The sequence below is a fragment of the Geotrypetes seraphini genome, chromosome 1 (assembly GCF_902459505.1).
Source record: "Geotrypetes seraphini chromosome 1, aGeoSer1.1, whole genome shotgun sequence".
NCBI lineage: Eukaryota > Metazoa > Chordata > Amphibia > Gymnophiona > Dermophiidae > Geotrypetes > Geotrypetes seraphini.
The window spans coordinates 463,972,049-463,985,498 of NC_047084.1; the positions used below are offsets into that span (position 1 = coordinate 463,972,049).

General features: G+C 49.0%; 1 protein-coding gene across 6 annotated transcripts in view; it reads left to right on the plus strand.

Annotated features, from left to right (window-relative positions):
- SUV39H1 (suppressor of variegation 3-9 homolog 1) overlaps window positions 1-13,450 on the plus strand; it is a 56,508-nt gene that overhangs the window by 30,913 nt on the left and 12,145 nt on the right. For all 6 annotated transcript variants that reach the window (XM_033923516.1, XM_033923562.1, XM_033923551.1 and 3 more), the window contains 2 exons: window positions 1,974-2,120; window positions 2,202-2,331. In XM_033923516.1, the coding sequence (XP_033779407.1) occupies window positions 1,974-2,120; window positions 2,202-2,331 (277 nt within the window). The remainder of the gene's footprint in view (window positions 1-1,973; window positions 2,121-2,201; window positions 2,332-13,450) is intronic.

Consider the following 13,450-nt stretch of genomic DNA (forward strand, 5'->3'; position numbering starts at 1 on the left):
GACATGGGATCTATAACGGCTTTGGCAGAGGCCAGCGGGCAGGAAAGAGGACATGGAATCCCCTCCGACCATTAAGCAGGAAGGGGGCTGGGAGACCTGTGCAGTGTGTACCAACAAGTGGCTCATGTAACCCTAAGGATATGGGTACCATGTGTTGAGAACCTCTGCTTTAGGAGGCCCGAAGAGAGGCTTTTAGGAGGCTTGAAGAGAGGGGGGGTCGGTAGTTTGGTGCTGCACAGGGGGATAGGAGGGACAGAAAGCTGATGCACATGGGGAAAGAAAGGGGAAGAATTGTTGGAGATGGAATGGAGGAGAGTAATGGAGAGATGCAACCGAGGTAGAAAGGGATAAGAGGGAGATATCCTGCATATGGTGGGGGAGGGGGACAGGTATGGACAAGAGAGAGGGAGAAATATTGGACATAGGGTAGAGTGCAGGGAGAGATGGTGCATGGGGAGAAAGACATGGCGCACATGTTAATGGAGGGGAGGAAGGGAGAGATGCTGCATGGAGGGAAATAGAGAGGTTTGACCCAGGGCACAAGGCAGAGAGAGAGAGATGGCAGTCGGTGAGAAAGAAACAGAAATGTTGGATATGGCAGTGGAAAGGAAGGTACAGAGATGGAAGATGGATGGTGAGAATGGAGAAAGAAGAAAATATCAAATGGGCAGGAGTTAACAGAAGACAACCAGATCCTGGGACCAACATGATTTGAATAATAAAATGACCAGACAACAAAAGGTAGAAAAAAATAATGTTATTTTCTATGTTGTGATTACAATATGTTAGATTTGAAATGTGTATCCTGCCAGTGCTGGTGTTAGATAGCAAGCTTAAGCTAGGATCTAATAGAGGAAAATTCTTTTTTGTTATTTTGTTTACTCTACAGCACCGGCATAGGGCCGGGTTGGATGAAGAGGCTACAAAATAAACCCGCTAGGACATTTGAATAAAGCACCCTATAGGGTGGGAAAAGTGAACCGAATCGAAAAATCAATTCAATAGGCCAAATTGAATTGAAAATTTTTTCCCTAAATTGGGCAGCACTAATACACAGACAGGTTATTCCTGAAGCCCACCCTTTCAAATGTTCATTTGCCTGCTTACTGCCTCAAATATACCAGAGAATCCAGACATCTTTTTCCTTTCCTTTATCCATCTTTAACAAGGATAGAGGATGTGACTACTATGTTCAAGAATCTATGGATTATCTGTAGAATCTCCCATACTCTTGGTGCAAGTTGGTGACTTGTTTGTTTTCACCTTGTTATGTATGGCAAATGGTTTAAGTTTTTTGTTTTATCTTTAAATGTTATGATATGAGCAGAACAGATATGTTTCTCAGGGAGAGTCCCCGTACCCCTCCTTATTCTGTTTCCTCTCTAGGACTAACCATCTGCTTTGGTATGAACTGAGGAATTGGAGGATAGGCTAGAGCAGTGGTCTCAAACTTGCGGCCCGGGGGCCACATGCAGCCCGCCAGGTACTATTTTGAGGCCCTCGATATGTTTAGCATAATCACAAAAGTAAAATAAAACAGTTTCTTGATCATATGTCTCTTTAGCTATAAATGACAATATTATTATTAAGACTTAGCCAAAAGGAAAGATTTATAAACCATAAAGAGTTTTACCTCATGCAAAATTGTTATTTCTTTAATAAGACATTAGCTATTTTTTTCTGAGGTCCTCCAAGTACCTACAAATCCAAAATGTGGCCCTGCAAAGGGTTTGAGTTTGAGACCACTGGGCTAGAGGGATGAGAGGCAAAGCAAAAGAATGCTAATGAGGCTCTTTACAAGAATTCTTGTGACTACCCACAGGATCTTGTGACTACCCACAGGATCAGGAATAAAGTGTCTGTCTTTTAGAAAGAGGATTACTGGGGTAAGAACTTAATCTCTCCAACTCAGAGTAGGAGGCTGCCTTTACTCTACATTCTGGCACCTAAATGCTGCTCTCTTTCCTCAACAGATTATCACATCAGAGGAGGCAGAGCGTCGAGGACAAATCTATGATCGGCAGGGGGCCACGTACCTTTTTGATCTGGACTATGTAGAGGATGTTTATACTGTGGATGCGGCCTATTATGGCAACATCTCCCATTTTGTTAATCACAGTGTAAGTGCTTTTTGCGCTTTCGTTGCAATGTATTTTCTACTAAAAGGGAAAAGAAATGACTCTCCCTCCTCTCTTTTACAGTGTAACCCCAACCTGCAGGTGTACAATGTCTTCATTGATAACCTTGATGAGAGGCTGCCGCGTATCGCATTTTTTGCCACACAGACTATCTGGCCTGGAGAAGAGCTCACCTTTGATTACAACATGCAAGGTATACGTGTGAGGCAAAACAAGGAGAATTCTCTAAATGTTTCCACAGTCAGAAGGAGATAACCAAAAGCAAAATGGAACTGTGGAGGTAATGATCTTGATAACCAGTTTATTATTAAAAATCTTCACAAGTAAAAGCGATGCATGTACTTGTCACATCCAAATAATACACAATATATGGTCTGAGGGTATTTGGATGTGACAAGTACATACATCGCTTTTACTTGTGAAGATTTTTAATAATAAACAGGTTATCAAGATCATTACCTCCACAGTTCCATTTTGCTTTAGGTATATATGTGATGCATGTTGAATGATAAAACATTTTAAAAGCAAGTCTATAAGCTGGTGCCTAAATTTAGGTTCAAGTAATGCTCTTAGTGAGAAGGTCGCTGCTAACCTTTTCATAAACTGACTTCGCAACCATCCAATTGCTGTATATTATATAGGTTTATTAGTAATAGACAAAAGTCAGCTCATATGGAACAGTAGTATAGCACATTGAGCCAATGGATAACATACATAGAGTGGCCATCTCCTGTCATGAATCCATCCTAAAATCAATCGATTGTTCTGCCAGTGTTTTTTCCTAAGCCTCATTCTCATGCAAGAGAAACCGCTCTACATACTTTGGCCTGTAAACAAGCTTTGGCCTATTACATTAACAGGACAAAGCCTCACCGAACTTCTCCCCAACTATTCATCTCGTTTGATCCAAACAAGTTGGGGCTCCTGTTTCTAAGAGAACAATTTCCAACTGGCTGGCTGGCTGTCTGCATCTAGTTCTGTTATGCTCAGACTGGACTGGCACTGGAGAGTCATGTCGCAGCCCACAAAATTCCAGCTATGGCAGCTTCTGTGGCTTTCCTGAGATCTATTTCCATTGAGGAAATCTGTAAAGCTGCCGCCTGGTCCTCAGTTCATACCTTATCATACCTTCTCACTATTGTTTGGAGTCATTCTTCAGACAGGATGTGCACTTCAGCCAATCTGTATTACAAAATTTATTTTCCTAAAGGCCAACTCTCCCATCATCCCATTTCTGTTAGCTTGGCGGTCACCCTTACGTGAGATTATGCTGCCTGCTTGTCCTGGAATAAAGCACAGTTACTTTCGTAACAGGTGTTATCCAGGGACAACAGGCAGATATTCTCACAACCCACCCACTTCCCTGGTTTGGCTTCTTAGCTGGCTTATCTTAACTGAGGGATCTCGTGCCCTGCGTCGGACAGGAAAGCACTCGCACATGTGTGGTTCGAGCTATTGTGAACTTTCTAAAGTCTTAAAGTGGCAATGCACTTTTAAAGTGGTCCGTACCGGGGCTCCATCGGGGACGTCACCCATACGTGAGAATATCTGCCTGCTGTCCCTGGATAACACCTGTTACGGTAAGTAACTGTGCTTTCTCAGCCATGCATCTAGTAGGTCCCCACCTGCCTCAATGCTAGTGCCTGAACAGGTCTACCAGGATCAATCAGCATTGGACCCAACATCGAGGAGCCATGGGTATTAGACATCCTCCTTGTCAGCACTGAGGGACATTGATGCTGTGTGTTGCGTGAAGGCTAAGAAGCACAAGCATTGCTTTCCCTCAACTTACAGTGCTGGGAGTTATGTGGCAATGATGGAATCAGTACCTGAGTGTTGAAGCCAGAAGGACTGTTCCCCCTTCATGCAACAGGTATCAATGTACAGGTCTCCTGCTAACTGAGATCAGATAATCACAGTGTCTCTAACAATTTTGAAGACTGCTCCTACACTGATGCCTCAGCTTTCATTAATGGTGGACTTCGACAAATGAATCCAGACCATGCTGTAGCAGCATTTGGCAGGCCTCCTGGCTTTGCATACTGATACTTGACTTGATGAACCTTCAGTCTGTCCAGTATGGCAACTCTGATGTTCTTATTCAGCCTAGCCTGCAGTGCAGTTTCTGATGTCAGCACCACTTGTGGTGTCAGTGTCAATGTCAGCCCATGTGGGTACTACCTTGATGTCAGTGAAGGAAGCTTCACCACCAGAGTTCTTAGAGAGAATATGTTTCTCAGCACTGCTCTGGCAGAGGACATCACTCCTCACACCCAAGACAGGCACAGTATCACCCATCCCATGTGGAAGTTTTAACTGACACCAATTTGAATCATTCATGGGAGTCTGATGAGAGCTTCTTTTGAGCCACTGGATTCCTGTCACTGAATTATTTGATCTGGAAAGTAATTTTATCCCAGGACAAGCAGGCATGATATTCTCACATGTGGGTGACGTCATCTATGGAGCCCCGATGCGGAAGCATTTTCAAGCAAACTTGATTGAAGATTTAAGTTTGCTCTGCTGCTCCACGCATGCGTGCCTTCCTGCTCCACTAGGGGGGGCGCATCCCCTCGTGGTCTCCAGTTCAAAATTTTCCGCTGAGCCTAGAAGTCGTGTTTTTTCAGGCTCTGCCCCAACTGCCTTCTAGCACCTCGATTTTCTTGTTTTTCCTCGATTAAGTCGCTGTGTGCGAAATTTTTCTTTTTCAATTTGATTCCTGCTTCGTTTTTGACCGACCCGGAAGCTTCCGGGTCCCCGTGGCCGCGTGGCTACTCGAGCCGCGGCCACTTTCGATTCTATGTCCCGGCCTTTGACCGGCTTTAAAAAGTGCACCTGGTACAAGCGGCTTCTTTCCATCACAGACCCGCATCGCCGGTGCATCCTCTGCCTGGGGGCCGCTCATCTAACCGACTCCTGCCCCCAGTGCGCTACTTTCCAGAACCGGGCCCTCCGTCGAAGGAAAGCCAGCATGGCAGATCTTTTCGCCCCAGACCAACCCTCTACCTCGGCCTCGAGGTCGGCCCCGGCCTCGGCCCCGGCCTTGACCTCGGCCCCGAATACCTCGGCATCGCCTCGAGACTCGACTCCGAAGTCCTCGGGACAACATAAAGCCTCGGCTCCGGGTAAGTCCCCTCTTCCCTCTTCAGGTTCTGTACCAGCGAAGAAACCAACCTCGGGGACACCGGCGACGCATGGCGGAAGTCCCATGCTTACAGCCCCGGCGAAGCCCTCCAAGCCTTCGGGCCGTGCCTCCACCACACGGAAATACTCTGATACGAGGTCGCCCCCGGTGGAGTGCACCGAGGCAGTGGACATGCCTTCGATGCTGTCCGTGTCCGTCTTCCAGGACCTACTCCGAGCAATGATCTCGTCGGAGCTGTCCGCTGCAATGGCCCATCTACAACCAGCCTCGACCTCGACCACGCATGTGCCAGACCAGCCTGAGCCTCGCGTCGAGCCACCTCGGGGAAAAGTGCGCAAGCTTCGCTGCATCTCATCCTCTTCGGACTCCTCGCCGAGGCACCCGAGGCGCTCTCCCTCCACAGACCGCCACAGGGCAAAACGTCGTGCTAAACCGACAGAAACCTCGAACCGCCGTACCTCCAAGAAGGCCCGGGGTTCCCCCACTCTACGAGGCCGTTCCCCTACACCTTGTACGGGACCGCTCAGGGTGGCGGAGTTATCACTCTCCAACCCGCGCATCCTCCAAACTCCCCCTTGGACCGGGGCTCCGATCCGAGGTGCCAGGCTTTTACCGAGGGAGTCCGGGTCGAGGTCACCGATTCGACATCGATCGGTACCCCGAACCCCGGCATCGTCTACGAGGGGCTCCTCGAGACTTCGGAGATCCCCGACCCCGGAACACTTTCACAGTGCTTCCCCGGTCTCGGAACGTGGATCGGAGCAGGAACCTGGATACTCGAGGGAAGCCTCCCTGTTCTTCTCCACCCGACGGATGTCTCGTTCACCGACCCCACACGTGGCCTCGGGAACATCCCACCCATCCTTCACTCGCTTTATCCAGGACATGGGCCACGCTTTGGACTTAGACCTCCAGTCCAACTCCAGATACTCAAAAGAGTACCTAGCGGAGCTGGACATGCCATCACTGCCCAGAGAGTCCCTTCGCTTACCGCCTAATCCGGTACTCCAACAGGCTTTCTTCAGGAACCTGGAGACCCCCTATATGGTCACAGCCGTCCCCTCCAAAATGGAGGCCAAGTACCGTACGGTACCCTACCCGGGGTTTGAACAACCGCAGTTCTCCCACCAGTTGCTGTTGGTAGAATCGTCCCTGAAAAAGGCTCACCCCTCCCGGGTCTCAGCCACGGTCCCCCCAGGTCGGGAAGGCCGAACCCTGGACAAGTTCGGCAGGAGACTATATCAAAATGCGATGATGGCCTCTAGGGTGCAAAGCTACACTTTCACCTTCACATCCTACCTCAAACACCTCATCGGACTACTGAGAGCCTTTGAGACTGACTTACCAGCCTCTCGCCAAGGAGCGTTTAGCCTGCTTGTAGAGTCCCTCTCCAACCTACGCCTCCATCTATTCCACGCGGCCTACGATGGCTTCGAACTCTCCTCCAGAGAGGCAGCCTTTGCTGTCGCCATGCGCCGACTAGCTTGGCTGCGCCTGGTCGACATGGACCCCAACTTGCAGGACCGGTTGGCTAACCTCCCCTGCGTGGGAAAAGAGCTGTTTAACGACACTATCGAGGCGGCTACAAAACGCCTCTCTGAACACGAACGCTCATTTGCCTCCCTCGTCCGGCAAAAGCCAAAACCGCCCGCGACCAGGCCGTTCAGGGCCCCTCCGCGCCGCTACCCGCAAAAATCCACTCCTGCCTTCTCCCGGCCTCCGCCCAGGCGTCCGCAAGCCCACCATCGGGCCCCACCCAAATCCCAACCGCCTACAACTACCATCCCCGTCCTTTTGACAGAGTCCCAGGCTCCCTGCCCATCGGGGGCCGCCTCAGAGCTTTTTACCCTCACTGGGAACAACTCACGTCGGACGCATGGGTCCTTGGCGTGATCTCATCAGGATACTCTCTCAACTTTCGAGCCATTCCTCCAGACAGCCCCCCAGGGAAGTGCCCTCCCAACCGAACGCTGCTACCCCTACTCCTCTCAGAAGCTCGAGATCTGCTTCGCCTGCGAGCAGTAGAGGAGGTTCCCCCGATCAACGGGGGAAGGGCTTCTACTCCCGTTACTTCCTGGTACCGAAGAAAACGGGAGACCTACGCCCAATACTAGACTTGAGACGACTCAACAAATTTCTGGTACGGGAAAAATTTCGGATGCTTTCCCTACCGATCCTCTACCCCCTGATCGAAAAAGGCGATTGGCTCTGCTCCCTCAATCTGAAGGAGGCGTACACACATGTTCCAGTGCACCCTGCTCACCGCAAGTTCTTGCGTTTCCAAGTAGGGGACCTGCACCTACAATACCGAGTCCTCCCCTTCGGCCTAGCATCGTCACCCCGGGTCTTCACCAAGTGCCTCGTGGTGGTCGCAGCTGCCTTACGCTCCCAGGGTCTTCAGGTGTTCCCCTACCTGGACGACTGGCTGATCAAAGCACCGTCCAGGGAAGGGGTTTTATCCCAGGACAAGCAGGCAGGTATTCTCACTAGTGGGTGATGTCATCCGACAGAGCCCCGATACGGACATCTTGCAAGCATGTCTTGCTTGAAGAAACTCAGAAGTTTTGAGATGCCTGCACTGCGCATGTGCCAGTGCCTTCCCGCCCGATGCTCCGGGCGTGTCTCCTCAGTTCTTTTTCTTCCGCGGAGCTGAGAAGTCTATCTTCAATTTGCACCCATTGAATCTCTTTTTTTGCCTTCTTTTTTGCCGCGGGTTGAGTTCTTTTGGCTCTCCTGTGCATTTATTTCTTTGTTTGATTTCTTTTTCAAAAAAAAAAAAAAAAAATTTTTTCCTTCCGATACCGGGTCGGCCGCGTGGCTGGGGCCCCGCGCCTTCGACCTTACGGCGGAGCTTTTCCGGCCTATGTCCCGGCCGATCACCGGTTTTAAAAAGTGTAGCAAGTGCCAGCGCGCGATTTCGCTCACGGACCCTCATCGACGCTGCTTACAGTGTCTGGGACCGGATCACTTCCCGAAATCGTGCCGGCCTTGCTCCACTCTGACGGTGAGAGCGTTTAAGCGTCGCTGTCTGCTGTGGGAGTCCATGTTCAAGATGGAAGCTTCATCGGATCCTGCAGCTTCGACATCGACATCGACAGGTGCTTCGACTCCTTCTGCGAAGCCCTCTGCCTCCCCGGCTGCTTCGGGCCTCCTGAAACCGGCGTCGTTCACACCGGTTTCGGCCCCAACTTTGGCGCCAGTGCCTTCATCCGTCTCCTCGGAGCAGGTATCGACCCCGACAGTTCCTCCGGTAGTACTCAAGGTGCCGAAGACTGGCAAGCAGAAGCACGTAGCACCCAAGGAGCGCGGAGACCGTGCGGAAGGGCCCCCTTTTGGTGCGGATCCCTCCATATCGGCTTCGTTGCGGTCCATCCTGGAGGCTCAGTTCGTGGAGCTCATGCAGACCATGGGGCCTCGGCTGATTGCCACCATCCAGGGTGACCTTCCAGCTTCGGCTTCGAGGGGCGGACCGCCCCCTCCTCCTCCTCCTCGTCGCACTACCTCGTTACTCGGCGAGGAGGAGCGGCGAGCGGTGTCCGGGTCCTCGAGGAGGTCCTCCGTTAGCGCTGTGCCTCCTTTGGAACCGATTTCCTCGAGGAGGGCCTCCCTTAGTGATATGCCTCCCTTGGAGCCCATCCCCTCGAGGAAAGCCTCGTTTAGTGACCTGCCTCCCTTGGAACCGATTACTCCGCCCCATGACTCAGTGTGGCGTCCACCTTCGGGGCCACCCAGTCCTGGGCATAGCAGGAAGCAGGACGAGTTCTTCCGAACCCCCTATCAAACCTGGGCGTCGTCGGGGGAGCCTCCGACTCTGCCGCCTCTGCGATCGACGGCCTCGAGTCCAATCTGCTCCTTGGAGGCGTCTGAGCCAGTTTCTCACAGACGGGCTCGATCCCCTTCCAGGCATCGGGAGGGGCATCGATCCAGACATTCTTCGAAGCATTCCTCTCGACACTCGACTGTCTCGCCTCAGAAGAAATTGCCTCGGTTGGGGTATGCTGCTTCGACTGGGTCTCCTCCTCCGGGCCCGGAGTTCGAGGACCCCGAGGTTTTCTACTCGTCCTGTTGCTCGCAGGCCTCTCTGGAGCCTGAAGCCTCTTCTTCTTCTAGTCCGTCTCGCAGACCGGCGACGACAGACCAACTGTCCTTTTCATCGTTCCTCAGGCAGATGGCGGATGACATGGACATTACTCTTGATGCTGGGTCTCGATATTCCAAAGAGTACCTCGATACCATGCACTTGCCTCGTCCTCCGGCAGAGTCCTTGCAGCTTCCCCTGCACAAGCTCCTCGACCAGACCTTCATGCGATGCTTCGAGTCTCCTTACTCTATCCCTGTGGTCCCTGGCAAATTGGATGCGTGGTACCGCACGGTGCATCATAAAGGCTTCGAGGGTCCTCAGCTTTCTCACCAGTCCCTCCTGGTCGAATCCTCGCTCAAGCGGTCTCATCCTGGCCAGGTCTATGCTTCAGTGCCTCCGGGCCGCGAGGGCAGAACCATGGATAAGTTTGGTCGACGCATCTATTTAATTCGATGATGGCGTCTCGAGTCCTGAATTACAATTTCCACTTTGCAGCCTACTTGGAATTTTTTCTACCTGTGCTTCGGAAGTTCACACCATACATCGAATCCCAGGCTAGGTTTGAGTTTGAGGAAGTGGTTCCTTCGCTGTCCCAACTTCGGCTTCAGTTAATGCAGTCTGCCTATGATGCGTTCGAGCTCTCCGCCCGAGCGGCGGCCTGCTCGGTGGCGATGCGCCAGTTGGCCTGGTTGTGGACCATTGATATGGACCCGAATCTTCAGGACCGCCTGGCAAACGTCTCGTGTGCTGGGGCGGATCTTTTTGACGAATCCATCGAGACTGTCACGAAGAAGTTGTCTGACCACAAAAAGACCTTCCAATCTATCCTTCGGCCGAAGCCTAAGCCTCAGCAGTCTCGACCTTCTCGTCCGCCGTTGATTTATCAGAGGCGTTATCAGCCGAGGCAAACTCCTCCTGCGAGGCAACCGGCAAAGCGTCAGCCTCCCCAAAAGGGTCAGCCTAAGTCTCAATCGCCTGCTGTCCCTAAGACCACTCAGCCTTTTTGACTGTCTCGTCGAGGGCATAACCAACCTCATTCTGCCTCCCCCTGTTTTTCCCATCGGAGGGCGCCTCCATCATTTTTATCATCGCTGGGAGGCCGTAACAACCGACCTCTGGGTCCTTACTATCATCAAGGAAGGATACTCTCTTCATTTCCATCGGGTCCCTCTGGACCACCCTCCAAGAGGAGGAGTATCCTTCCAACTTGACTCAGACCGCCCTTCTTCTCCAGGAAGCTCAGGCTTTGCTCCGGCTTCGTGCCGTGGAGCCGGTCCCGACGGACCAACTGAACCAGGGGTTTTACTCCCCGTACTTCCTTGTTCCGAAGAAGACGGGCGACCTGCGACCCATTTTGGACCTCAGGGCCCTCAACAAATTCCTAGTCAAGGAGAGGTTTCGCATGCTGACACTTGCTTCTCTCTACCCTCTCCTCGAGCAGAACGACTGGTTATGCTCTCTGGATCTCAAGGAGGCCTACACTCACATTCCCATTCATCCGGCCTCCTGCAAGTTCCTCAGATTTCGTGTGGGACATCTACATCTGCAGTATCGAGTGCTTCCATTCGGCCTGTCCTCGTCTCCCAGAGTCTTCACGAAGTGTCTGGTGGTGGTGGCTGCTGCACTCCGGAACAGGGGTCTTCAGGTATTTCCACCTCGACGACTGGCTCATCAAGGCCCCGTCAGCTCCAAGGGTCATTTCGGCGACCTTGACCACGATCTGCTTCCTGCAGAGCCTAGGCTTCGAGATCAATTTTCCCAAATCTCATCTGCAGCCTACCCATCCCTTCCCTTCATCGGGGCGGTACTGGACACCATCCAGCTTCGAGCATTCCTTCCTCCCTCAGCGCATGGATGCTCTTCTTCGTCTCTGCCAGTCTGTATCTTCTCGCCAGTCCATCTCAGCGAGACACATGATGGTCCTCAAGTCAAGTTTCAAGTTTAATTTTATTTGATGTATCGCCTATTACAAACTAAGCGATTAACAAAGTATAACAATCTTCGTTAAATTATATAATATTGAACACAAAAGGGGTAAAATAACAATAAAATAATATTTCTTTAACTAATAAGAATTTGACACACAAAACAATATTGACAGACCATGACACATATGGAATAAACATAAGGAATTAAAGTTACAAAAATATTTTCCCTAGGAAGGGAGAAAGAGAGGTCTGAATGGGGAGGGAAAAAACAGTGGGACGGGATTGAAGGTGCTCTGTTTGAAATTGGTAATGAGATGAGTTTAGAGATCAAAAGATAATTTAAAAAGAAATGTTTTTAAATTGGTTTTGAATTGGTTTAAGTTTTTATTTTTCCTGATATATAAAGGAAGAGAATTCCAAGTAAGAGGAGCCACTACAGAGAAAATATCGTGGCGTTTTGTCCCTACTATTTTTAAAGAGGGAACCATTAATAATTCTTGAGAATCGGAACGTAAAGAGCGATTTGAAGAATGGGGTATTAATAGACGGTCTATGAATTGTGGTTCATTAGTATTTAGTGTTTTGAAAATAAGTAGAGCTATTTTATAAATTATTCGATTATTTATGGGCAGCCAATGTGATTTGATCAGCAGAGGTGTTACGTGATCATATTTTTTACCATTGTGAATTATTTTGATTGCTATGTTCTGTATAATTTGTAATCGTTTTTTTTCTTTTTGAGTAATGTTTTGTAATAGAGAGTTACAGTAATCTAGTTTTGTTATAACAAGGGAGTGCATTAGAATATTTAAAGATTGTGGTTCTAAATATTTTGACATAGAACGGATTAAACGGAGACGATAAAGACAGCATTTAACAATATTGTTGACTTGTTCTTGATATGTAAACTTGTCATCTATGATTACACCTAAAATTTTGAGAGATGTCACTGTTTCAATTATTAAGTCATCTATCTTGAAAGGAGAAGATAATTGTATTCCCTGTTTTGACGGAAAAAGGAGGATCTTTGTTTTAGGTATGTTAAGCGCGAGTTTGTTATAAGTGAGCCATTCTTTAATTTTGTCTAATTTTTGATTGATTTGAGCTATTTCAATAGGGTTTTCTAGGTTACATGGATGCAATAATTGTATGTCGTCCGCATAGGCATATGCGGAGAAGCCTATAGATTGGCTGAGACTAAGTAAAGGTGAGAGAAAGATATTAAAGAGTAAGGGGGAAAGAATTGAACCCTGGGGAATTCCGAAGCTAGATGAGTATGGAGTAGATTTAGTGTCATTGAATTGGACACTGGAAGACCGTTCTGATAAGAAAGAATTGAACCATTGTAGAGCTGTGTCATTGATACCGATTGATTGAAGTCTGTCTAGTAATAGAAAATGGTCGATGGTGTCAAATGCAGCGGAAAGATCTAGAGAAAACAAGATGACGGATTTGTGTTGGTCTAGGTTATGTATAATGTTAGTAGTGAGACCTATTAATGAGTATTCTGTACTGTGATTTTTCCTAAAACCAGTTTGGTTGGGGTGTAGAACATTTGTGGATTCTACAAATTCTGATATTTGATTAAAAATTACTTTTTCTGTGACTTTTGCTAGAAACGGAATATTTGCGATAGGACGGTAATTCAGAGGGTCTTCTATACTTATTTTATGGTCTTTTATTATGGGAATTATTGTTGCCGTTTTCCATGATTTGGGTACAATACCGGTGCTGAGGCTTTTTTTTACAAAGGACAGTATATATGGTCCAAAACAGGAGAAGAATTTCTTTAAAATGACAGGAGGAATGATCTCAGAGGGGGAACTTTTTAAGTTTAAATTTTGTAATATCAATTTAACTTGTGATAGGGAAGGGATGTTGAAGTTAGAGCATTTTGCGCAAGGAAGTTTATAGTCATAGACCTCCTGGGCCACATGGCCTCTACAGTTCATGTGACGCCCTTTGCCAGGCTTCATCTCAGAATTCCTCAGTGGACCCTAGCTTCTCAATGGACTCAAGTGTCAGACCCGTTGACTCGACACATCATAGTCACTCCTGCTCTTCGGCAGTCTCTACTTTGGTGGATGACCTCTTCGAATCTATCCAGAGGTTTGCTGTTTCACACTCCCCCTCATCAGAAGGTTCTCACTACCGATTC